This window comes from Coturnix japonica, chromosome 1 (assembly GCF_054131305.1).
Source record: "Coturnix japonica strain WE chromosome 1, WE-NBRP24, whole genome shotgun sequence".
NCBI lineage: Eukaryota > Metazoa > Chordata > Aves > Galliformes > Phasianidae > Coturnix > Coturnix japonica.
In genome coordinates, this window is record NC_140663.1 from 152945953 (window position 1) to 152972817 (window position 26865).

The 26865-nt window shown below is 41.1% G+C and overlaps 1 protein-coding gene across 3 annotated transcripts; it reads left to right on the plus strand.

Annotated features, from left to right (window-relative positions):
- Positions 1-6: 6 nt before the first annotated feature.
- On the plus strand, positions 7-26484 carry COG3 (component of oligomeric golgi complex 3). Of its 3 annotated transcripts, none has more exons than XM_015851757.3 (23): positions 7-247; positions 1324-1470; positions 2084-2145; positions 3866-4031; positions 5337-5411; positions 5534-5626; positions 5800-5925; positions 7048-7128; positions 7295-7338; positions 7878-8004; positions 8402-8493; positions 9560-9699; positions 10914-11074; positions 12537-12642; positions 13594-13718; positions 14624-14713; positions 16429-16549; positions 19157-19245; positions 19345-19479; positions 20632-20707; positions 21990-22117; positions 23088-23186; positions 24387-26484. In XM_015851757.3, the coding sequence occupies exons 1-23, from the start codon at positions 83-85 to the stop codon at positions 24414-24416; spliced, it is 2478 nt and encodes an 825-aa protein (XP_015707243.2). In that variant the 5' UTR covers positions 7-82; the 3' UTR covers positions 24417-26484. The 3 variants fall into 3 exon arrangements, with proteins under 3 accessions (XP_015707243.2, XP_085392248.1, XP_015707244.2); XM_085536122.1 differs by having other exon boundaries at positions 57-247; positions 3870-4031; positions 8402-8500; XM_015851758.3 differs by having other exon boundaries at positions 57-247; positions 3870-4031.
- The last annotated feature ends 381 nt before the right edge of the window (positions 26485-26865 follow it).

The following is a 26865-nucleotide window of genomic DNA, read 5'->3' on the forward strand; positions in this document are numbered from 1 at the left end:
CTCCACGCGGCCCGGTCCGACCCCCGGAAGCGCTGCCACGTTCCGTCCCCTTCTCCGTCCCGGCCCATCCGCCGCCGCCAGCATGGAGGAGCCTCTACCGGCCCTCGAGCCGGCGGGGAGGGAATCTCGGGACCGCCTGAGCCTCTGGGACCGCCGGCCTCACCCCGCTGCCCCGCTGAGCGACCGCCAGACTGACTCGGTGTTGGAGCTGAAGGCGGCGGCCGAGAACCTGCCGGTGCCGCCCGAGGTGAGGAGCGGCCTGGGCGGGGAAGGCGCAGCGCCACGTCGGAGGGCCAGGCCTCAGAGCGGCCCCGGGCCTTCTGTGTGCCTGCTAAGCGGCACCGCAGGCACCCAGAGCAGGGGGCACAGGGACACGTCCAGGCGGCTCTGGGAGATCCACAAGGAGGAGATCACACATCACTGGGCAGCCTGTGCCAGTGCTCCGTCACTGCACAGCACAGAAGGGCTCCTGGTGTTCAGAGGGAACCTCCTGTGCTCCGGTTTGTGCCTATGGCCTCTGGTCCTTCCATCAGACACGACTGACAGAGAGCCCTCTTGCCATGGGCAGGGTCTGATCTGACTTGGCTTTGAATGCTTCTAGTTATGGAGCACCCACAGACAGGTTCTCTGGGCAGCCTTTGCCGATCAACTCCTTTGTTGATTCAGCCCAGGATACTGCTGGCCTTCTGGGCTGGTTCATGCCCAGCTTTTCATTCAGCAGGATTCTCAAGTCTTTCTCCACAGAGCTGCTCTCAGTGACTTCCCCCAGTCTGTACCTGTATCTGGGATTGCCTCAACCCAGGTGCAACACCTTGCACTTGGCTTTGTTGGCACTCACTAAGTTCTCATGTGCCCACTTTATGAGCTTGTTCAGGTCCGTCTGGATGACATCCCTTCTTTCTACTGTGTCAACTGCCCCACTCAGCTTGGTGTCATCAGCAAACTTGCTGAGGGTGCACTCAGTGTCACTCTCTGTGTCACTGTTTAAGATGCTGAAGAGACAAGGGGTCCCAAGACAGACCTCTGCAATTTAGAGATAAGGATGTGGTGCGGGGCCATGTCAAAGGCCTTGGCCCTTACCTTTGATGTATGTAGGCTTGGCCTAAGGCCCTGTTATTTTAACATGTGAATCCTGGTTGCCCTTTCTTTGCCAGAGCGGTATTATCCAGAAATGAATGTTCTACTGAGTAAGCAATCTTACAGAGAGCTGCCAGGTTGTTTTTAGCACCGTTCTCTGGCTTTACGTTATTCATCTTAATCATATTCTCAGCACTAGGAAACTTCTAAGCTGTCTGACTGAAGTCTTTGTGTGTTTATGAGCAGCTTCCCATTGAAGATTTATGCAGCCTGACATCCCAGTCGTTGACTGTTGCACTGACAGCTGCAGTGCCAGAATCCACAGAAGATGTTCTGCTGAAAGGATTTGCCATGCTGGGGATGGAGAATGAAAGGATTGAAACAGCACAGCAGGTAAATGATGCTGGAAGGCCTCCATGTTGCAGTAATCTTCAGAGGGATCTTTAAATATCTGTGTCTCCTACATGCTTTTTAGAGGCTATGTTAAATTTTTTTGGTCTGTTTTCAAGATATGTGAAGAAACCTGGGGGAAAAACATGTTGAATTCAGAGCTTTTGAGTAATGGATGCTGTCCCCATTTTGAATGAGTATGTGAGAGTAAGGTATATGAAGCGCCTGGATAGGGAGCTAGGAGACATGGTTTAGGGGTTTCCTGTAGGTATGGTAAAGGGAGGACAGTTGGACTAAATGATCTTATAGGTCCTTTCCAACCTTGTGATTCTGTATCTTATGTGTGGCTCATAATGTAGAAGAATGGCAGCTCCCCCCTGACAGCTCTGTTGGTTCTTTGTGCGAATAAGAAGAGATGAAGTTCACTCCTTCACATTTTAGTTTAGTGATGGAGTTGTATTTTCTCTTGATTAATAAATAAGTTGTTGAATGTCTCTGCTTTTAACAAAAGCTCATCATCTGAATTCCTATTTCATAGATCTGTGGTGGTTTCTTTTTGTAATTGTTTTTATTGCGTGTGAGGTGTGTGTCGTTCTCACCATCAAATCTCTTCCAGTTCTTCTCCTGGTTTGCTCAGCTGCAGACACAGATGGATCAAGATGAAGGTGCCAAGTATAGGTACGTGTTCTTCCTCAGTTCCTTTCGTTGTAAGCAACTTAAATCCTGAAGGATTTAATTGCGTCTGTATAATCTTAACACACGTGCAGGTTCACCTGCTGGATAATACTGCAACAGCTGATTCTTTCGAAGGCTGAATGCTCTGCTGCCATCCTGAAGGCTGCTGCTGTTGTGGCAGAACAGTTTAAAGACACAGATTTCCTTTGGAACTGCTTAGTATGCATCATAGAATCATAGAATGGCCTGGGTTGAAAGGGACCCCAATGATCATCCAGTTTCAGCCCCCTGCTATGTGCAGGGCTGCCACCCAGCAGCTCAGGCTGCCCAGAGCCACATCCAGCCTGGCCTTGAATGCCTGCAGGGATGGGGCATCCACAGCCTCCTTGGGCAACCAAGGCTGTAGACACAGGCAGCTTAAGAGCTATCATGTGCCTTTTCAGCTGCCACTGGTGTTGAAATGCCATTCTCTGAGCCACAATTGTGGGTAGTGGTCATTTCTGCTGTCACCATTCACCAGTGCCTGTGTATGTGAGGTTGTATCTGCATTGCCAGCGTTCCTTGACACTTTGTTCAGCTCCACTTCTGAGGCATGGCATTCTCATCTATTTTTGTTTAACTGACTTTTCCATCAGCCTCTGAAGAGCCACAAACCACTGACTTTTGTGTTATACCTCAGTTCTGCATGGCTCTGCCAAATCTGCAGATGGCCTCTTTGGAAACTGGCCCAGTTTGAAACTTAACCTACCCTTGGCTATGAAGAGATTATGCTGAAGCCCTTCTCTTGTTGTTCCGTTCAGCTTTGCTCTGTCTCTTCCTCTTGTTCTGACATTTCAGGACATGGCATTTCCTAAGATCAGAGCTTTAAGCATAAATTAAGCCCACGCTCTCAGGTCATTAAACGTGTAAAGACTGACAGCCTCCCACTATATCAGTGGGTCTGTTCATAGTAAGGCATGCAAATGCTCACAGTTTCACGAACACAGAGTAATCAGTAGGGTGGCCAATGTGTAATTATCTGCAGCAGACCAGAGGAGCAGAAGTGGTTCTTTGCCTGATTGCCTGACACTAATCAGAGCTATGAATCTGCATGCTGCTTTGTATGTGGTAAAGAACTCAGAAGTTCTGGCTGACACTAGGAGTCATTAATGTTAAATGGTGTTTAAGTCAAATGGTCCACTGGACATTAGAGTTTGTCATCACCAAGTCTTAGACAGGGTTGGTGATGTTAGATACAGAGTCTTCTTCATTTAGGCCTCTTTCAGTCCTCATGCTAAGTTTTGGGCAGGTTAACTGCAGCTACTTGTAAGAGAGTAAAGTCACTTCTGAGTGGAAACTGGAAATTGCCTTAATGGAAGCAAGGCAGGTAGAATTTGGCTGTGAGCATTAGTCTGCAGCAATTGCTATATTTGTGTTGTCCTTCTAGATGTTCTTTGCATGCTGTAGTCAAGCTTCAATGCACGTTGCTTCATCCTTTATAGTTTTGCTGTAAGGGATGCCAGAGCAATGGAGTCACTGCAGTGGCTATTTCAAGCTGTAGAGTTTCTTTATTTCTGGAGGTGATGAAATATGTTTGACATACACACTTGTTTGGTGTGAGTCTTTTATTCCCCAAGAGAAATAAGCACTAGGAAAGGTAGTGCCAGTTTCCATGTAGGCAGTTGTATTTAGAAATGTAGGAAAGGAAATGTTACTTGTTTCCTGATGATTCTCTTTTTTCTAGGCAGATGAGGGATTACTTGTCCGGCTTTCAGGAGCAGTGCGATGCTATATTGAATGATGTGAATAGCGCCCTTCAGCATCTGGAATCACTGCAAAAACAGTATCTTTTTGTGTCCACGAAGACAGGAACGTTGCATGAGGCCTGTGAACAGCTTTTGAAAGAGCAGGTGAGCTTTGGTGGAGAATGGCAGTGATGTGAGGATGTTTGAGGCATGATATGACGTGCAACAAGATCTGAGCGCTTCAGAACTTGCAACTGTAAAGAGATTCTGCCCCAAAATTAGTCTCAATCATTGTTGCTTTTCTTTTGGGGGAGGAAGAACCACAGAATTCTTTATATTTTTGTTTGTTTTACACTAAAACCTCTGAGTCATTTTTAACTGTGACATGAAAACTTAATAAGTAACAAAGGTGTAGCGCGTAGGTAGGAGTTCACCTGTTGCTCATGGAGAAATTGCTTAAATAAATGTTTAAAGATGAAAGTACCTTGTAAGAGAGGGATGCTGGAGAAGTTTCGTTATCTCTTCTGAGAACAAAAACATAAGTAATTTTTTGGGGGCCATTCTGCTCTCATCTCAACCTGCAGTGGCAGTAGTACATCTTTTTAAATGAAAGCACTTTTACAAGGCAACTGATAGAAGAAAATTCTTATATCATAGAATCATAGAAAGGCCTGGGTTGAAAAAGCCACAATGATCATCCATTTTCAGCCACCCTGCTGTGTGCAGGGTCGCCAAACACCAGACCAGGCTGCCCAGAGCCACATCCAGCCTGGCCTTGAATGCCTGCAGGGATGGGGCATCCACAGCCTCCTTGGGCAACCTGTTCCAGTGCGTCACCACCCTCTGTGTGAAAAATTTCCTCCTCATATCAAACCTTAACCTCCCCTGTCTCAGTTTAAAACCATTCCCCCTTGTCCTGTCACTATCCACCCATGTAAACAGCCATTCCCCCTCCTGTTTACATGCTCCCTTCAAATATTGGAAGGCCACAATGAGGTCTCCCCACAGCCTTCTCTTCTCCAGGCTAAACAAGCCCAGTTCCCTCAACCTTTCCTCATAGGAGAGGTGCTCCAGCCCTCTGATCATCTTAGTGGCCTCCTCTGGACCTGCTCCAAGAGCTCCACATCCGTCCTGTACTGGGGGCCCCAGGGCTGGGCGCAGTACTGCAAATGGGGCCTCACAAGAGCTGAGGGGGACAATCACCCCTAAATACATACATCAGAATTAGAAACAGCAATTACAGTGTTTAAATTGGTGTGAAGTCCCTATTTTGTGCTTGGTGAGGGATTTTTGTTCAGTTAAAAATAATATATGCATCAAAATACAGCCCCAGGAACTTCTGTTCTGCTGTATATTTGCTGGATAGCATGGGCTGCTTCAGTGCGCGTGGAAGCAGGGTCAACATATAAAAAAACTTGCGTGTTAAATTACTGATTTTTCTCTTTTTTTGGTTTTGTTTGTTATCGATAGTCAGAACTTGTTGACTTGGCTGAAAACATCCAGCAGAAGCTGTCTTACTTCAATGAGCTGGAGAACATCAACACAGTAAGTATTATTGCACTGTTAATGGTATTAGTAAATGAAAGAGTGCAAATCTTTTGGACTTTGTCACTAAAACGAAGTTGCATTGATTCTTGCAATGATACTTTGTCTTTTTCTTTCCAAAGAAACTGAACTCCCCTACATTGTCTGTGAACAGTGAAGGATTCATTCCCATGCTGGCTAAGCTTGATGATTGTATTGCATATATTTCATCGCACGTAAGTAACTGAATGTGCTCAAGAGCTTCTTTACGGTGATGGATTTTAATAAAATGCTGCCTTTAGCATGTGGAAATGATCATTTCTAGCTAGTAAAATTGCATCTTAATTTTTGATAAACTTTTAACTCTTCTCCTGTTCTTATTTTGAACGGATTTCTTTATTTCTTTCAGCCCAATTTTAAAGACTATCCTGTATATTTGACTAAATTTAAACAATGCCTTCTGAAAGCTATGCACCTTATCAAGACATACACTGTGAACACGCTGCAAAACCTCACAAGCCAGTTAATGAAAAGGGTAAGGTCAATCATTAAGTGGTAACGCGAGCTGTGCTGAAATATGGAGTGTAATACTGTGTAGTTTTCTCCTGGGTTTTTTTGTTCTGGTTGTGTCCATTAGCTCTGAATCAGCCACAGTACATGCTGCTGTTTGTGTTGACAGTTGATAAGGATGCATGAGAGAAATATGGAACTAAAGGGGGTCAGCTTTGGAGGTTGTTGAATACTTCAAGGGTAAATGCAAGAGCTGGGAATCAGAGGATTATAAAGAAAGAGGGATTTTGGATATTTTTAATGAAAACTCTTGCTGAAGGATACCCTCAGAGTATAGTTGGTTAAATGATGCTGAACATGTTTTGCGTTCGATTTGTGGGTGTTTTGCTTTCTTCTCTGAAACACCTAATGTTTATATCTGCTAGAATTGGTTGTGGTCAAGTGTTTTGCTATTGCAGCACCAGAGAGTCTTGTAAGAGTTGCAAGGAGACTGATGAGAACTCAGTGTTCTTCTTTGTTATGCCTCGTATGTGAGTGTTTTAAACATTTTGGGCATTTTGGTCTGTGTTGAAGGAAGATCAGGTTGCTCACAAGAAAGGCAGAAGAGTTTTCCTGACCTCACTTTGTTTTGAAGAAAGGGCACTTGTTTCTTTCCATGTTGTAAGGAGATAAGGGGAAGCAAACTAGTGGCTGAACAGGATTTCAGCTACGCTTGTAAGTGCTAGAATTCTTGCAGACTTCAGCTGTGTGCCCAGCTGATCTGAGGAGCTGCAGGAGCAAGTATCTCAAAATCCAACCAGCTGAAACTGCAGCGTGACCTGAATTTGAGCTTCTCAGCTCGGGGGCTGGTGGGTACAAGGGAATTCTTGTTTCACTGTTGTAGTGCAGATCGAAGAACAGCAGTCAGTAGAACTGTGGCAGATCCAGAGGAAGTTGTTGGCTCTGGTGGAGAATACCTTAATTACTGAAAGTAACTTTTGCTGTAGTTCTAAAAGAAACATACCTTTCTAGGTGGAAAATGCTGAAGACAGTAAAAATGCAGCTCCCTGTTTTAGAGCCTAATTATCTCAGCCAGTTAATGCCAGAAGTCAAATACAGTATTTTCTATTTTAACCAATTCTTCATCTCTGTTTTTTGTTTCTTGCAGGATCCTTCAGCTGTGCCAAATTCTGACAATGCCTTCACTTTGTTTTATGTCAAATTCAGAGCAGCTGCTCCCAAAGTCAGAGTAAGTAGATTGGCAGGTCACTTCAAAATAAAGCTCAGAAATGGGTTTTGAAAGCAAGGATTACAAGTAACTACCCAAGGAAAAAAATAGCTCTAATCTATTTTCCACTGATTACAAATACTTTACTGACAATAGCTTTTATGTTGTTTGTTTTTTGTTTGAACAGACTCTTATTGAACAAGTGGAGCAAAGATCTGAAAAGATGCCAGAGTGAGTATGACTGCAGTTTTTTTTTCACCTATGTTAAATTCTTAAAATCTTTTGGTTATAATAGTTTAACACACTGCTTATTTAAAACAAAGCTTTAGAAATCCACATGATGTAGATTTCAAATTGGTTATTATTGGTTAACAGTGAAAGTGGAGCAAGTCTCTTCACTGGTGATAAGTGACAGGATGAGGGGAAATGGCCTCAAGTTGCACCAGGGCAAGTTTAGGTTGGATATTAGGAAGAACTTCTTTACAGAAAGGGTAGTTAAGTACTGGAATAGGCTCCCCAATGAGGTGGTTGAATCACCATCCCTGGATGTGTTTAAGAGCCGTTTGGATGTGGTGCTCAGGGATATGATTTAGTGAAGGGTTGTTAGAGTTAGGGTACTATGGTTAGGCTGTGGTTGGACTTGATGATCTTCAGGGTCTTTTCCAACTTGGGTAATTCTATGATACTATGATTAAAGTGAAGGTTTTGTTTGCCAGAAAGTAAAGCGTTAGGATGCATTTACTGTTCAATTTTCTCTACTGTCTGACTAGGTATCAGCAAGTTCTCAATGAAATCCATCAATGTTACCTTGACCAGAGGGAACTTTTGCTTGGTCCAAGTATCTCCAGCACCGTTACTGAGTTAACCAGTCAGAACAACAGAGACCATTGTGCTCTGGTAGGCAGAGAGTGATTACCTGTTGATTCTCATTTCTTCTGTTTTTCCCTTCTCTCAGTAAAAGTCGTTTACATTCAACTGTTTACATGCAGAATCATGACAATTATTTGTGTTTTTTGAATCATATGAAGTATTTATTGGTGTTTTCAGGTGTCTTGTGAAAGATTGTTCTGGAAAAACTTCACTACAAACCTCACAGGGGGGTATTTGCAGAAGCATAAAATGTGCTTATTTAAATGTCATCAGAAATGAAAAGGGTCCGAAGTTGCACAGTGAGCTTCTTGAATATCACACAGCTTCAGTTTAGTCACAACAGCAGTTGCATAATATGTGTCCTTTGGTGCTGATGCAAGGAAAATCATTTAATAGTCATCTATTTGTGCTTGTCTGAATGCAGGTGCGAAGTGGTTGTGCCTTCATGGTCCATGTATGCCAGGATGAGCATCAGCTTTACAACGAGTTCTTCACGAAACCAACACCAAAACTGGAGTAGGTGGTACATGCTGTTTTTGTTTTCCTGCACATAGTATTAACTGTCCTATGATAAAGCATTCAGCATTGCATGGCAAGTGGTGGTACTGAAGCATTTTGGTGAGAACCAGCAAGAAATACAATCTTGGATTATTTTATGCATCAGAATTTGATGTTCCTGTCCTATTTTTTGTTTTTTTATTGTTTTCCTCTGAACATTCACTCACTGTTCAGCCCTGAAAGGAGCTGAAGTGGCCTTCTACTGTTGTTAGAAAGTCGTCTTGAATTAAGAAATACATGTGCAGTGCAGTGTGTACGTATTTACTGTACTGTAAATGCTTAAGTATCTGTAGTGTTCGTATTTGCTAGGAAACTAATTGGGAGATAAGCTGATAAATCTAATCAAATTCAAATAATCTGTGACTAACGAAGTGGTCATTGAACAACAATAATGTCTAGAGCTAATTGTGCTGATCCCCCAAACTGATATATGCATCAATTTGAACAAGCGTAGAAGTATTTAATAGAACAAAGTGGAATTTTTAATATTTCATACTGTGCTGATTTCCTAATAATGTTGGTTTATATTGGGAAGTGTGTCCTATGGTATTGGAAACAGTTACAGTAGTGGTTACCAAACTTTTCTTGCTGTGTCCATCTTCATGTGCTCATAGTTCTAATGGAAGACTGAGTGGTTGAAATCAGATGAGTCTCCTTGCTTGGTGGAGAATAGGGGGTACAATTGTGAGCTCAGCAGGAGCATTTCTTTACACAGAAGCCTGGTAAACCAGGTGGGGCCATCTGCTCATTGAGGGGGTGTCAAAGCTTCTTGTTCTTGTTTGTGCATTTTGTTTGTTTGATTGCTTTAGAAATCAAAACTGTACCTCTATTTTTCTGCATCTCTTAGGAGACTTGGTAGGAAATCAGGGTGTTGTTCTTTAAACAACCTTTATTAAGGCTTCTGTGGTAACATGTTTTCTTGTCCTCATTTTAAAAATCTTTGCCATAAAACCAACTCGTATGTGTGATGTTACTTTGACACTGTGGGATCCTGAAAGTGTTTTGCTGTGTTTTTTCTTCATAGTGAACTCTTGGAGAAGCTGTGTCTTTCATTATATGATGTCCTGCGACCGATGATCATCCACGTTATTCACTTGGAGACTCTGTCTGAACTCTGTGGGATTCTCAAAAACGAGATGCTTGAAGATCACGTACAGAACAATGGTAACTCAGATGGAATCTGATTCCTCTTCACTCGCTTCTTTATTGACACATTCATTTGCATAGGCAACAATCTCCCTAGACTTTCTTTTCTCTCTAACGAGCCTTAAACTTGTTAAAGACGTGGTACGGTTATTTGAACTAAATTATCTTTTTGTTGTTGTTGATAATAGGTCTGTGCTTTATGGGTCTGTTCAGTCTTCACTTTCATTAGTAGACTGGTGTTACAAAGTAGTATTTTCTCTAGATTTCACACAAAAGTAAGCATTCACCCAGTGTGCATTCATGCTCCAAGACTGATTTAAATGAATCTTTTCAAATGAGTGAATTGCTTTACTTGGCTCTGCTGAAGCATCATCCATGTAGAGCTTTGTGTATGCATGATGATAAAAGGAATGCACACTTGATTTTTTCATTCTCCTCAACATAGTGATTCTCAGACTAGAAACTGGAACTGTGAAGTTGATAGAGATTTTGGAATTTTAAGTGTTAATGTTCAATTGGAAGTGAGATGACCATAAAGTTAATAATATCTGGCAACTCATTTTCTTTCTCATTACCAATGTGTAATGGAATAATTTCTCAGTCTTGCACCAGGTAATAAATAGAACTCATACTTGGCAACTGGTGTATAACACAGAGTAGCTCTTTGTGTTTGGAACATCATGAAGGATCCCTTGAAGTGGGATTGTAATGTAATCTGGAATGAGGAAAAAACATGTAACATGATCCTTAGCTAACCTTAAGAAGTTATTGTCTGCTACTTAAACTCAGGCTGCTGCAGTAGTTGTGAAGCTGGACTTGAGCTGCTTTGAGTCATCTGCTCTTTGTGTAGGTAGGTGTGTTAGCTTATCAGTTTTTGATAGTGGTACTACAGGCATTAGGTGTGGTAAAACCAAAGCATGTAGGTCTGGTATGCAGGCAAAAATGCCACTGATTAACTTAGTTTTTAAGCAATCCAAATACTTAACCTTAACATGAGTCCAATGTTGTGAGATCCCATATTTACATGTGATGTGAATTTGGAGAGCTGAAGTAGCTGCAGTATCAGAGTCACAAATTTGTCTGCATGTCACAGTTCCCAAAATGGTCTGAGTTCTGCAGGGAGTCAGTTTTGTGCCAGTCGTATATTGGTGATGCCTAAACTTCTGCGTCTATAAAGTCGTTGTATAGTGAAATTAACAGATTTGTGTCTTTCTTTTCATAACCTTTGTCAGCTGAACAACTGGGTGCATTTGCTGCTGGTGTCAAGCAGATGTTAGAAGACGTACAAGAGCGTCTTGTCTACAGGACACATATTTACATCCAGACTGATATCATAGGCTACAAACCTGCTCCGGGAGATCTTGCATATCCTGACAAGTTGGAAATGATGGAGGTACGGGATCACATTTTATTACTTTTACTTACCAGAATAGCTGGTGGTCTTTAAAAATCAGAGGACATAATTGCACCTGAGAAGGCAATATATTGTTTCATTTCAGAAACAGAGCATTACTGAGCTCTAACACTTCTGCATTTTATATGTGTTTGCATTTCTGTGGGCTGGAAGGAAACTTTGTCTGGCCGGACCTGGTTCTATTCAGTTATTGCCTCTAAATGAACAAATACAGTGAGAAGCCTCTCCATGCCAAATTCACATTGCTATAATCTTGTTTTATACATGTTTATAGCATTTGCTATGTTACAGTTCATGCCTCTGTGATGATAGATGGCGTTAATAGGATTTTAGGAAAGCATTTACAAATCCTGAAGCCAGTGAGTTTAATGGAATCCTTGCCCTTTATGCTAGACGTTTAATGACCAATAAGTTTTTGAAGAGAAGACCAAACCAGTACTTGAGAAGCCCACACAATGTAGCTAAATGGGATCAGACAGTGATCAGAAGTGTTCCAGTATAACTGTTTGGAGCACAGTATTTCTTACTAAAGTGGATATAAGTGGATGAACAAATGATTTGGATAATTTAATGTTAGCTATGGCTTCTGTAGACTGTAGACTAGGTCTCTGTACTGCTTGCCTGTGCAAGGTCTTATTTTTTAGCAGGAGTTCTGTGGCTGTTGGCTTAGGAAGAGGAGGAAAGTGATCTATGCAGTTCATTCTAGAGAGCAATTATGCTGTTCTTCATGTGTCCTCATACGACTCTGTTTTTTATCTGGTTTTGGGATTCATTTTGTCGTTCGATTGCTTTTTAAATCTCAAAACCTTATTTTTCAGAGAGACCTTGTGTCTGAGTAAATGAATTATTAAAATGTTAAAAGCACAGGGCAGGACTATTTCTTGTGCTGTTCTACTCAAATATTAATGGAGTGCTTTGCTCGTTCTTGCTGCCTGCAGTTGCTTTAAAGCAGACCAAGTGGTGAAAAAGGTTGAAGTGTGGAAGTGTTGAAAGCTTTTTGTTGAACTCCTGCAGGGAATAAACTGGAGAGCACTTCAGGGCCATCTGCACCTAACGTTTATAGCAATAAAGCCATCTTAGAGATTATCTCTATGAAATCCAATTAAGCGTTGGATTGGGTTCCCCTGTTCTGAGCTCTTCTTTCTGGGTGTATCGACTGGTTAATCTTTGGAGATCAGTAAAAACGGGCAAAGTGGAAAGAAAAGTGTTTTACATGCCTCTGTGTAGTGCTTGTGAATCTTAAATTGGCTTGGACACGTTTCAGTTACTATTTTGGAAACAGCTGTCTCTACTTTGTTCTTTCTCGTTTCTTTAGTGAGCTGAATATAGTTGACTTCTTTGGCAATGTAGTCCTCTTTTCTCTATTGTAATCAAAACAGCGTAATCCAGTTTAAATAATAAATATAATATTGTTTGTTTTGCGCTTTATCTTCCTCTGCAGCAAATTGCACAGAGCTTAAAAGAGGAACAGAAGAAGCTGCCATCTGAAGCTTCATTTTCAGATGTCCGGCTAGAAGATCCTGACTCCTGCAATTTAGTTAAATCTGGTATGAAATATATCTCCCTTTGTCAAAGTAATGCATGAAACTCAACAGAGAATGAGCATTGAGCATGAGCCATTGAAAAGCTTGGATGTTAAGGGCTGTTTTCCTAGAGATTTTGAGGGTGCAGCTTTGTCTCAGAGTTCTTGACAGCTTTGTGAAGGAGGAACAACTTTATAGTATTCTGTTGGTGTGGTGGTTCCTTGTGTTTTCAATACAATCCATTCTGCGAAGCAACTACCTTCATAGTTGTACTGTATTTATTGGGCTTTGTGAATAAAATGGAGCTTCGGTATTCTTCACTGCGGAGCAGCCTTTTGGTAGTTCCTCATTTTTGGCTCATGAGGCCTTCGGAGATCTTTCTAGCTTTTCCTATCTTGGACTCCACAAATCCCAGTAGAAGCAGAGTGTCTCTTGATAGTTGTGTGGCATTAGCAATCCTATAAACCTCACCTGCAGTCAGGAGAAGGGAGGAACCTCTGTGATCTAATTCATGCCATTACAAGATAAATGTTGGAGATAATTAGGATTATTTACCCTTCAAAGTGTCTCTCCCATTCCTATGCCTGCAGGAGCATCTGGAGTGACTGACAAGTAGCCTAGGAGACTCAAACCAACAGCTATGGTCATACAGGCCTTCTAATTACTGTGACAATAAGTACTGTGTTGTAAAAGGGAGAAGGATATTGCTGAATTAATTTAGACAATTCCCACACCTGCCACCTGAGCACCTTATAAGTGCTAATGACCAAACAACCACTTAAAACCACATCTCAGAGGGGTGAAGTTGGGCCATCACTGAGAGCATATTTGTGTCTTTCACAGCTGTGTGTCTTATTACACATCAGTAATGTACTTCTGACCTGTTTAGAAGGAGAAAGACCAGTCAGTGCTGCAGTTGGAAGGACGGATGGGGGATGGCTTTGTTATTCATGCATGTATTTTACTTCTAAATAGGTTCGGTGGAATCCCTTAATCCCAGACAGCAGTCCACAATCTCACCAGCAGATCTGCACGGCATGTGGTACCCTACTGTCAGAAGGACCCTCGTGTGTCTCTCCAAACTGTACAGATGTATAGATGTATGTAAAAAACCCTCTTATCTCATATTTAAGTGAACCATGTAGAACCAGTTCTGGATATTTCAGTCTAAAAGGAATGGACAGTTGGCCTCTGTTATCTCTTATTGGTCTTCTTTGCTTTATGTGAAACTGCTTCTAGGATGATATTTACTTAAAAAGAAACCAGAAAATATGAATACTTCATTGCTTGCTATATCAATCTCATTAAACATAAATGGTTATTTGACATTGTTTTTGGCTAGAAGCTTGGAGAAGGGATGTCTTTTGAGTCGTTGAAACAGTTCATTAACAGTGTGTGCTTTGCCCACATCCTTTTGGTAGAAGAAGTAAATGCAGTGGTACTGGCACCTCTTGGGACATTTGGGGCTGCCATGTACTTTGTTGAAGTGCTGGCAGAGGCCGCCTGTATTCATGGGCCTGGCTCAGCCATGCGATGCAGCTGCTGCAGCTTGATCAGTGTGACCCCCAGGCCATGGCAGCTGTCGTGTTTCTTACTAGCCTGGCCCAAATGCAGAGTACTTTGGCTTTGCTTGGGGTTAAACTCACCCAAATGATCTCACATCTGTTGCAAGTTTAAATTTTACACACATGTGCTTGTCTGGGCACTTGGGAAGTAAAGTTCATGCACGTGGCTGTTGGTGTGTTGGTGTCACGGACTCAGGTGCAGATCCAAGTTGAGAGTGGATTGGGGCATACTTTCGGTATCTACTTGTATCCAGTCTGGGTGCTGTAGCAAGCTTCTATGTATCAAAGCTTTATCCTGTTTTATTGCATTTAGACAAGGTGTTTGTAGCTTACTAATCTAGAGTTTTATCTACTGATAAACATAACTTTTGCAAGCCTGAACTCTAAATTCTACTTAAGCTTTGCTGACCTTGTTTTGTCTGATTTCCTTTTCCCTGCAGAGGGCAGTGTTTCAGGGATTATCACAAGAAGCCTTATCTGCCTGTGTCCACTCACTGCTCGGAGCTGCTGATTCTATCAGCAAAAACAAGGTTAGAATCTGTGCTTTGGGCTTAGCTGTTTTATTTCTTTTTTTCCTCCTTCCTCCATGTATGCCTTAAGCCATGAAGCAGCTGTTCAGGATTCCATTGAAATCTCAGTGAAGGCATGTTGCTCTGTCCCTTGAGACATGCTGGTATTGCTAGTGTTTATTTATGGTTAATAAATTCACATGCAAGCCGATCCGAAAAGGGAAAATACACATCATAGCAGTCATGTTTACAGACTGCACTAACTCATGTGAATTCAGTCAAGTGATACCTGAACAAGCATTCTGCTGGAAGTCCCTGCTATTTGTTTGTTGCCATTGCGTGTTATTCTTTGCTCTGAACCGTCCATAAGCAAAAGGTTTGATCTGGCATTTGTTGCTGAGAATTCAGTGCTGTTTCATCAAGTCATTTTTTACCTTGTGTGCTACTTTAGGTAATTGTGTTATACGTTTTATTTTTCTTCCATTTTTTCTTCTATATTAGAATTTATTTAATGCACATACCGCAGTATTGGCTAATTCCTGGCAGCCAGGAAATAAGATTTATCTTATAAACAATAGAGAAGTTCTGATAGGCTAAACTTGTAGGATTTTTTGTATAGGTAGTAAGTATTTAGTAATGAAAATGATATAATTATTATTCAAATAAAGAATTATTATGAAGTATTTCTTTTTAATGACCCTTGAAGAATAGAGCCTCGTACATGTAGTACCTCTAAAAATAAGTTCAAGCCACATTTCCTTCTAGCTTAAATTAATACAGGTTTCTACAGTTAATTATCCATTCCAGCACTGTATGGGTCACATACTGAAACCGATCCCACAGTGGGCCCTGTTAGGATCTGTACCACCTTGCTGTCAGTGCATGTTAATATAACATTATTTGATGAAATTCTGCATGTAGGAACAAAAAAGAACCTCAGTAAACCATTCTCTCACAGCTTTTTTAGTGAGCGTTTCTAGTTGTTAAAACTGTAGCTTTCATTTTATCTTGTCAAGTTCTTTTCTGGCCTGCAAAGGTAAATGTGAATTCTTGAGTCCTCCTCCATTTACCTCAATGAGCCATCAACTTGGAAGATGAAAAACTACATGTAGTATAAAGCACGTAGCTAAAAAACAAGCAGTGCAAAACTAATAGTCTCAGTGGTGTGAACTTGGCCTTGTTTTGTTCTTTATATCTTTGCCATACAGTGTAGAAATTAAGCTCTGCATTTAATGATATGAGAAAAATGCCTCGTAAGATCTTTGTGCGGTAGCATGGCTAATGTTTCTCTAATAATCTTGATTAGCTGCCTTTTAGGCCTTTTAATCATTTCAGTGATGAAAATCAATCTCGCAACCTCAGGTTTTTCGAACTTTATATGAATTACATGAAGTAATTCCTGTCTTTCATGAAGAATAATTTTGTCTTTCCCAAAATGGATGCCTGTGCCTAATGTGGGCATTTAGTAATGTAGCTCTATAATCTCTATCTTCCAACAAATGTGAATAAAGTTTGCTTCTGTAGAGCAGTGCATATGAGCAGTAAGTAAGTGGAGCTTGTCGATGCTGGAATGTAGTTAATGGTGCTGCAGACTAATGGAAAAAGGTTATTAGTGAGATTATCAGTACTTGTTAGAGGAAGGGAGCTAACACAAGTGAAGGTATTGAAATTGTTCTTCTCATTTAATGGTTGCTCTTCACGTGTAATGCATATCTTTTTTTCTTGTTATGCTCTAGACCCAGGTTGATGGACAGCTTTTCTTAATAAAACACCTTTTGATTCTTCGTGAACAAATTGCTCCTTTCCACACTGATTTCACCATTAAGGAAATTTCCCTGGACCTTAAGAAAACTAGAGGTACTGAGCAGTTGCTGGCCACAGAATGGGATGAGATCATCCTCCATTCCTGTGCTAGCAGAAGTTCTGGGTTTATTTTATGTTCACCTGCAATGACCTGTGTGCTTGTTCTAATCTCTTGTGCTTTGTTCTTATTTTCTCTGGAAAGAAAACCAACAAACTGACCAGCCAACAAACAACATTCTTTGATTAAGGGCAGTTTGCGATATATCTAACAAGTTCTTTATTTTTGTATGGAATGCATTCAATTGCTTGTTGCTGCTTACCTAACTTACTTATCCACTCCCTTCTAAAAATGTCAAAGTAATGTATGCTTCTGTTGCTTGGAAATGTTTTTACCCTTTTCTAATCTTTTCAGTATGTTTCGTTACTGCAGTTTAGCAGGTCAGTTTAAAAAAATACACAGTTGACTTTCCTACAACAAACTAAGTTTTCTTGGACTTTAATGTGAGGTTTCATATAGGGAAGAACTTTGCATGTTGTAAGCCGTACTGGTGTTACGTAGCAGTCGTGTGTGTTGTAGGAAAAATAGAGAGTAATGGCCATAGTCATGGTTTTTAAAGTTGTACTTAGTTTCCTTTGTAATGTGCATGAAAAAACCCTTTCGATATAGCAAGGAACAGTCATGGACTACAAAAGTAATGGGAAGCATTACATGGGAAGTTTGGGGAAGAGAAGGCTCTGAGGACACCTCACTGTAGTCTTCCAATACTTGAAGGGAGTGTGGAAATAGGAGCAGGGACAGCTGTTTACATGGGTGGATAGTGACAGGACAAGGGGGAATGGTTTTAAACTGAGATATGGGAGGTTTAGGTTTGATATTAGGAGGAAGTGTTTCACACAGAGGGTGGTGACGCACTGGAACAGGTTGCCCAAGGAAGCTGTGGATGCCCCATCCCTGGAGGCATTCAAGGCCAGGCTGGATGTGGCTCTGGGTAGCCTGGTCTGGTGGTTGGTGACCCTGCACATAGCAGGGGGTTGAAACTGGATGATCATTGTGGTCCTTTTCAACCCAGGCCATTATATGACTTTAAGTTTCTCCTTTTCCATTCTGAAAGAGAAAGCTGAAAACGTAACATTTCTTTTGTGCTGCCTAATGTGCTGTTGTTTTAACTTCGGAGCAAGCAATTCCTACACTAACCATTTCATCAGTTGCATTTGAACATCAATGAAACCATGTACCTGTTGAGTAGTTTCTAGTTGACTGGAGGTTAAAGGGTAAATACATCCTTTTGGTGTCTTGTCCTGGCTGACACACAAGTTTGTTCTCCGTCTGTATTTAACTGAATAAATTTTTGTGCCAGCCAGTGCTTTGCACGCGGTAAGTAATGGAAAACACTTTTTTTTCTATGTCAGATGAATGGATGCTGTTGGAAACATAGACTGTGCTTAATTCTTAATGTAGCATTATGTAGGCCAGCAGGGCTTTTATATTCGTGATGAGTTGTAGAAGTAAAACAGAATGGCTAATAAGAGTTCTGTTGTCTTCCAGCCAAGCTTTCTGCACATTGATTTTAATTTGAGATTTATATCTCAAACACTGCTTAATGTGGAAGTCATACTACCACCTTTTTGTTTTTAATTAGTATTATACTAAGGTTATTGTAACTGGTAGGTACAGTAAGAAGAGGTGGTTTTCACACTGACTAGCTTGTGGGCATCTAATGATGAATTTAGACACTTCTTGGAATCAGAAGTAATTCAGAGAACAGAATCTTTCCTTGCAGCCTCCTCTAACTGCATAGGAGTGTGGATTCTTAGTTCAGTGCCTACGTGCCTGGCATTCCCTCTTTGTTTAATACTTTAGACAGCTCTTCTCATACTCACATATATCATCATTCTGTCCCGTTGTTTTATAGAGCAACAGAAGCACAGAGTTATTTTTGAAATGGAAGAAAGCTGGTGTAGGTGTAGGATGTAAATAAGTGATGCTGGGGCAACAAGCTACACTGCAACTATATTGATATGTTTTTTACCCTGAAATGTCTAGATTTCAGGTCAACAGCATCCCCTTAATGCAATAGGACTAATTTCAGGACGATGTGTTAATTGCAGGCATTGTTGCTTTTCCTGCTGTGATCATAAACACGAGTACATATGAAGCTTGATGTTTTGTTCAGTCTTAATTGAAAAAATAAAGCACGTGGGAAGAGTGCCAGTTCCCAGCTGTTTTGTGCAGCCTTACCTGGTTTTCCTGGGCAACAGGGTCCAAAATCTGATATTCATTAACTACTTAAGTACGTAGCTTATGTGAGAGTCTTTCACTTGTAGATGCAGAGGGCTCACAGTTTGCATGCTGAGAGCACAATGGTTGTTATTAGTTATTTTTTACTTCGGTGTAATGTTCAGTGATGTTCTCTCTTCAGATTTTTAGATTCGTATGTACCGTATGGGCAATTAAAAAGGAGTGGACCAAGCCTTGTGTGTTTCTGTGCATGGTGCAGTTGTGTGTGAGCATGTATACACACCTAGCAGTAGTGGGATCTGTAATGTTACAATGGTCCTACTGAGACTAGGCCGCTTTATTTACTCATTTACTCATTCAGTTGTGTGTTTCTGGAGCAGAATCCCTCTTACTTACAGTTTGAGTGACTTTCTTATTCACAGATGCTGCATTTAAAATCCTGAACCCTAAGACAGTTTCAAGATTTTTTAGACTAAACAGCAACAACGCCTTGATACAGTTCTTACTGGAGGTAATATGGAGTCTCATTGCATTCATTAAAACGTGGTCGTTTAAGTGGGTGGTGATGTCTGGCAAATAAAAAGAAGGGATTTGTTTTCTTCTGTTCAAGGGTACTCCAGAAATCAGAGAACACTATATTGACTCCAAGAAAGATGTTGATCGCCATCTGAAAGCAGCTTGTGAACAGTTCATTCAGCAGCAAACCAAACAATTTATAGAGCAGCTGGAGGAGTTCATGACAAAGGTACAAGCATGACGTGTTGTATGTTCGTTAACTGAAATACTGGCAGGTCAAGGGAATTAGTAGTTCAGTTGGGTTTGGGAGATGGGTCCAATTAGCTGAAGGTAATGGCATTTCCCATTTTAAGGTTGTCCTTCCTTTGAAATTCCAGCAAGGAACTTTCCAGGCATTTTGGAGAGTTAAAGATTAAAGGAACAAAGCTTTGGTTGGTTTTAAATGTAACTCTTCTGCTCTTTAATCTAGAAGCTTTACCTGATTCATTGAGTTGGAACAGATCTATGAAAGTCAGCAGAAGCTTTTCTGTTTGCAGGAAAGGCACTACCCAACCTCATTCAAATCTGTAAGCCTTGAATAAAATTGACAGGTCATGCCTGTTCTTAAGGGAAGTCTTAGAGGATGGCTGTTAACTTTATTAAAGATTTCTGTCTTCAGCATATTTTACACAAGGGAAGTGCTTGCTGAGCCGGACTTTCCTTCCAAGTCCTCTTTGTGACAAAAGATCCTGACAAAACAGGCACTCAAGGAAGATGAAGCATCTTAAGGGACAAGAACAAAAAACAAAGTGTCTTTTTAGAATGCATTTACTTGTAACACCTACTGTAGGGCTCAGGATTGCAAAACATCTTGAGGTACAGCAGATTGTACTGCACGCTTTTCTAGAAGACATGATGTGGATCTGTGTGTATTGACAGGATGCTTTTATAGTATGAAGGCAACTCAGAAACTGGGGCTACTGCACTGTATGAACATGAGAAGTATCCCAGCTGCTGGTTTTTGGGAAGGGATGCCTAAGAGATAGATAGATGGGTAACTGAGATGGATAGGTTATCCACGTGATTCGAAGTTGTTCATTTGGGGAGCCTGACTAACCTGATTAAATATAAATCTCTTTTGAGGTTTCTTTGTATCCTTAGGTGCTGAAGCATCTTTGTAAATTTAATCCTGTTTAGAATTGTATGTTCAAGAGAGGATTGTGATTCCAGTTCTGTCAAGCTGCTTCCCTTGTGTATTGTTGAGTCAGTGCAAGGAAAAGAGAGAGCAGAGAGGTTTGGTGAAACACAGTATCTAGGAGGTGTGTGCAGCTGTTACTCGGTCACTGTGTTGTGATTGCAATCGAAGAAACAAACATCATTTTATTGATTGTGATTGTTTTAGGTGGCTGCTTTGAAAGCAATGGCTACTCAAGGAGGTCCCAAATACAGCCTTTCTCAGCAGCCTTGGGCACAACCAGGTATTTGCATTCTTTTACATTTATATTACTTCAGAGACTGTTGTAGGGCTAACAAAGCCGTGTTCATTTACTTGTTTGAGATTTCCATTGAAAACTCATCAAGTGGAGAAAAAGACCATTTCCATTTACCATTTTTGGTAGAGCAATATAGGCTGCATTATTTGGGGCTAGAGTGTTTCATTGCGTCATTTGTAGCTACGTGTGACTTCTAAAACACAGCAGTTGGAAAAGTTGATTAATTTGGTTCATGAAAATGGCTGATTTGGAAAAATTCTAAGTACTCTCAATCTTTTTCTTGAAAATCTTAAGTTTTTTACCTGTATGCCAGTTTACATGTGATAAGATACTTCCGTATCAAAATCTGACAAACTTCAGGATATGCATTTAATTGGAGCTCAGGGTGAATGAATTGAGTGTTCCTCAAGCTGTGACTGCTCTTGCATGAAAACAGCATTTCCACGAATGAATGAAGAGAATGTACTTAAGGGATTACTTGGTCACATTGAGGTGATGCTATTGCTTTTGTGGAAGGAAAGTGAGTCTGTACTGAAGCTTTTATTGTCTGCACATTGCTTAACTTCTTCATTTTCAGAACTGATCTGTGAATGCTTTGTAGGGCTGCTTGGAGTAGCTCAGTGTTCCTGGGTTTTGCTTTACTGCTCATATTATGAAGTTGTGCTTCTGATGATGCTGAGAAATCATTTATTCCAATTCATACATCGGAACCTTCTGTTGCATCATGTTCATAAAATGCAAATCCAACTGTATTTATTCATTAATCATTGCTGCTTCATGGGTCAGATGCTCTCAAGGGTTAACTTGATCTCCTGCTTATTATTTCCTGCTTCTTCGGGGATATTCTTAGTGTTTGTCTGGAGATAGTCGTGTACAGAGGCAGCAGATTTAAGCAGATCTTCTGTTGTTTCTTTGAAACAGGAAACCAGGAGTAAGCAGGAGAAAATTCAGATACTGTAGCAATTGAGGGAACAAAAACAAACCCTTAAACATTATTATATTAACTTTGTGAATTTAAAGCTACAAAATGTATTTTTCCATTACCCTCTAGGCAAAGATCCTGTATGGCCATTAAGATACCTAGCAATAAAGAAAGAAGGTCTCGTGATGGAGTGAAGCTGTGCTGCCCACTCACCCCATTTTCCTCTTTCAGTCCACCACGTGGTTATGGTCAGCCCCAGTAAAGTAGAGATGATATTCTGGAATGTAGATTTTAACTAGCAGAATGCCATTGCACTTCATTAAGTATGTTTACTTTTACTTTCAGCAAAGATCAACGATATGGTCTCTTCTACTTACAAGACAATAAAGACAAAGCTGCAGTCAACGTTACGAAGCATGTCACTGTATTTGTCCAATAAAGATACAGAGTTCATTTTGTTTAAGCCAGTTAGGGTGAGTAGTGATACACAGACATCAACATGCTTTTCTGTAGGTGTTGGGCTTTCCTTTAGTTAAGACTTGAAATACATTTTGTGGGATTGTTCAACTTGGATTTCTGAATGCATACTTATATGTATAATAGATCTATACAAGTAGACATATATATGTAGGGAGTGTGTAATATATCATTACAATGCACTGTTGTCAACATTGATCACACAAACTTCACTAACATCAACGAAAAAGCATTCCCCTCACTGAAAATGAATGCAATATCTCTGCAGCAACAAAGGTGGACAATCTGTGCATGCACATATACACACGTACTCTTGTTTATATATGTATAGGTTTTTTAGGCTAGCAGTCCAGCCAGTAAACACATGACAAATGTCAAGCACACATAACAGTGAACACAGTAGTGCAGTCACTGTGTTGTCCCTGATGAAAAACCTCTTGAAAAGGCCTGTGAAATAATAATAAAAAAATAATCTATGGTATGTTTTAGCTTAAAAAGAATCCTGTCCTGCTGTCTTGTATTCAGCCTGTGTAATGCACGTTACAAGGCAGCAACAGAATTTTGTTCATTCTGTCACTTGGTCTGAGCTTGGTCTGTTACATGTGGGCTCTGGAGGTGGAAAGTCTGGTATACATTCAGTGGCAGACCCAATGTAAACCCACCAGGAGCAACCAGTCTTGTGTTTTAGGTTTTCAGGTTAAGTCTGTAGGATTTGGTGTTTCAGCTTAGCACATGTTAGCTGAAATTTCTGTATTGAGCCAACCTGGGCTCCTTGTGGCTATTGTATTCAAAGAGATGTGTTTGAGTTCTGCTACTTCTCTCTGCCTGGTTGCTTCAGTAGCTGTTCCATATACACCACACTTATTGTAGTTAATGTTTGACATGAGTTTTGGGGAGGAGTGGGGGTGTTGTTGTGTTTTTTGGTTTTTCTTTTTAATTTTAATATTTTTTTCTGTTCTTTAAAAGAATAACATCCAGCAAATGTTCCAGAAACTCCATGCTTTGTTAAAGGAAGAATTTAGTAATGAGGATCTCCAGATTATAGCTTGTCCTTCGATGGAACAGGTCTGTACTGAATATATTGGAGCTCTTAGTTTTATTGGGCGCTCTTTTGTTTGTCTTTTTCAAACACTGGCTTTTCACTTTTAGTTCTTTTTACCCTTCAAATCCCACTTAAGTGATTAAACTCAGGGCTTTATCTGAACCATTAGCTCTCCATTAAAAGTTTCTTGTTTGGTTGGTTATTTTTAATGAATATCCAATTGTAATGGAGGTGGTGATTTATGTTGTTGGGGTTTGGGTTCTACAACATCATGGCAGAGGTTTGCCTTTTTCAGGCACTGTGTTTTCAGAGAGATACCGCAGCTTGTGAATAAGCTTTAACAAAACCTGCACGTGAGGAGGTAGTCTTACTTTTGGCAAATGCAACAAGAAATAGCTTTAACATTTGAGAAGCAGAGTAAAGAATTACAAGGGTTCATTTGAAGTAAATTGCACTGAGGAAATGTGCAGATTTCTATGGAAATGTAACCGTGCATAATAAGATCTTTAGTCTCAGTGATGATTGGGGTTGAGAATCCTCCATTTTAGGATGCTGTGACACAAACCGAGTCAGCTTTTAAAAATCTCTCTTTGACCTTAATGATCCAGGGAATGTGGATGGAATCTTGATTATTGCAGGCTGCCAATCATTAAACAGATAATCAAGCTGATGTGCTGCAAGAGTTTGTCTTGCAATGAATGTGGCCACAGGGGTGTGTGTTAACTATCCCTGAGCAGAGTGGGAGTGATGCACTGGACGGAGGTAGGGTTATCCTAGAGGAGTTGGCTTTTTCTAACATTGTTTATCTATTTAAAGGTGGAAACATGAGGCAGATCTTGAAAGTAGCTGTTCTGTCTAATGCAGACTTTCATAGAATCATAGAACCATAGAATGGCCTGGGTTGAAAAGGACCACAATGATCATTCAGTTTCAACCCCCCTTGCTACGTGCAGGGTCGCCAACCACCAGACCAAGCTGCCCAGAGCCACATCCAGCCTGGCCTTGAATGCCTCTAGGGATGGGGCATCCACAGCCTCCTTGGGCAACATGTTCCAGTGCGTCACCACCCTCTGTGTGAAAAACTTCCTCCTAATTTCTAATCTAAACCTCCCCTGTCTCAGTTTAAAAACATTCCCCCTTGTCCTATCACTATCCACCCTCATAAACTGTCGTTCCCCCTCCTATTTATACACTTCCTTCAAATATTTCACTTTGTCTTTCAGGTGAACTTACTTCTGTCGATGTCCAAGTAGCCGGTGAGGCTGCTTAAATAATCCTTGGCTGAATGACAAGCAGTGAAGGGGATGTGAAGTCGTTTGCTTGAAGTAAATGAAGGATTCCCGCCCCCACCTTCCGATGCAGTCCAGTCTGCATTAAGACCCTCCAGGCTGCTTAACCCCTTTTTAGGAAAATGTTAAAAATCAGTTTTATTGATTTGTTAAAGGTCTTCCTATTTGCTGGCTTGAGAAGGGGGGAAAGGGAACACAAAACAAACCCTTTGCTGATTACTCTTACGGATGCTCGGTTAACTGCCTTCTCCAAGTGTTCTCAAGTTTGGAGTCCTGATTTTTGATGTAAAAAACTTTCATACTTTAAGCTGAAGAATACAGTGAAAAACAGCACTTTCAAAAACACTGGAAATGAAGTGCAGGAATCAAATGGGAGCAGCAGTAGGTATTTTGCAAGTCCTGGAGGTGGCACGTTGCTATGACCATTTGACTCAAGCAGGCACACTCCAATTTTAACACCTGTGAGGATCCTGGTAATCCACTCTGTGCTCAAACCTAATTCAGAGGCTCTTAGTTGGGAAGACTGAAGCACTTCTTGAAACACTAGGTGTGCTGTTCTTCTTGTGACTGGGAGCCGTGAGGTCTGACCTGAAGGTTCATGCTCTGGCCTTACTCCACGTAAAAGAATTTCAGATTCTGGGGTTTGCAATGGGAAGCTGTGCAATACAATGTTGGTTCTGAGGGGACTGCGGGTTTTCAGCTGCTTTACAACAAAGCTTAGCATTGAGATTCTCAGGTTCTTAGAGCTTAGATTAGCAGTGTTTGTTGCCTTACTGAGTTTAAACGGCAGTGTTGCACTGTTCGTGGTGGAGAGTGGGACTGGAACTCGTACAGCCTCTGCGTGCTGGACTGAATGCTAGTGGGGCTGTAGAGGGGATGCCAGGAATGAATGTGCAAACACATGTCAAATCCCTGTTGTAAGCAGGGGCTCAGTAACTGGTGAACAGTGCAATTGGGTTGGTACACAATGATCATAATTTGGGGAAACTGGCTGCAAAGCACTCTGTCATTAATGGAATGAAACACTAAAAGCGGCTTCAGAGTATCTCAGCGTGTAAGTCTTTATTGTGCAGCAGCGAGAAGGAAGCAGCTGGTGAAGTGCATGGCAGATTTTTAACTTATTTGTAATAAAAACTCTTGAGAAGTTTTAATGAAGCAGGCACTTCTGTGCACATCAGAGGCGGTTTTGGTTTAATGTTTTCCCCATAATAAATCACTTGGCTGGAGACTGAAATGGTGTGATTTAGAGCTACCATGAGGAGTGGTGCAGCAGTGGTGCTGAGGTACATCAATGGTACGCATAGGACCCAACGGGACCCTTCAAATGAACAAGAGGAATTAACGAGGATGGAAACTTGCCCTTTCTTTTTACTCACGTAGAATTGAAGGCTGTAAAATAACGCCCAGCGCATTGTAATATATGTATATTTGTGTTTTTTTTTTTTAATCAAGTTTTCAGAAGGATTGCATGGTCGCTGTACAAAGCCATGGATGACTTCGTACGTTGTACAGAGATGTTGTGAAGGGTAAACCTTTGCCAGTAGTCACTCTTGTGTTTGGGGTCTTTTCTCTCTTGGAATACCCAGACAGCTCCAGGACAGCTGGTTGGAAGATTAGAAGAGCTATCAGTTTATACAGCCTGTTTGCTAAAGGAACATTTGTTTAAACATGTACAGTTTCAGATATTTACGTTTACAAATAGTGTAAATACTTTCAAAAGATTAACTTAAGATGCTTTATATTATCTGACTAGAAACATGCTGTTTTTAATTCTTTTTAAATAAAAAATGTTGCCTCCTATTTTGGTCAAAGAGTAAAGCTTTATTCTGTATCCCGAGGCTGTGACGCAAAGACAATAAACACCCCGTAAGCACAGGTGGGGAACGCATCATACTGAGAAGCGCTGTTCCTTTTTAGCAGGAAGAGAACTGACTTCATTTGGCACAGATGTAGACCTGAGTGCTGAACGTACCTTTGAAGTAATCTCTCATTGTGGTTATAATAAAGTACATTTGTATTTTCTTTACTGACAGATTTGTATCTTCTTTCCTGACAGATGCTCTCGTGTGGCTGAATGGTCTCTTTGTTTGCAGTTTTATTAGGGGGAAGGAGCCACGGCTGCGACAGGGACACATTTTAACCAGTTGGGCTGCGCTAAGAGCAAACCTGGAGGTGGTGGCAGGAAGCGCAAGTACTACTTTATTTGGTAGCTGTTCTTGTTACCTGGTTGCTCACTGACTTATCCACCACCTGGTGTTTTTCTGGCCCTTGGTATTGCAGAATCACGTCATCCAGAGGCTCGTGGTTTGTTCCCTGAAATGTCAGTGTGAAGCATCCCTCATCTCCCTGCTTTTGACAGTGTCATTTGAATGAACCCATCTAAGGAAAAATGCTGCTTACTTGCAGAATTCAT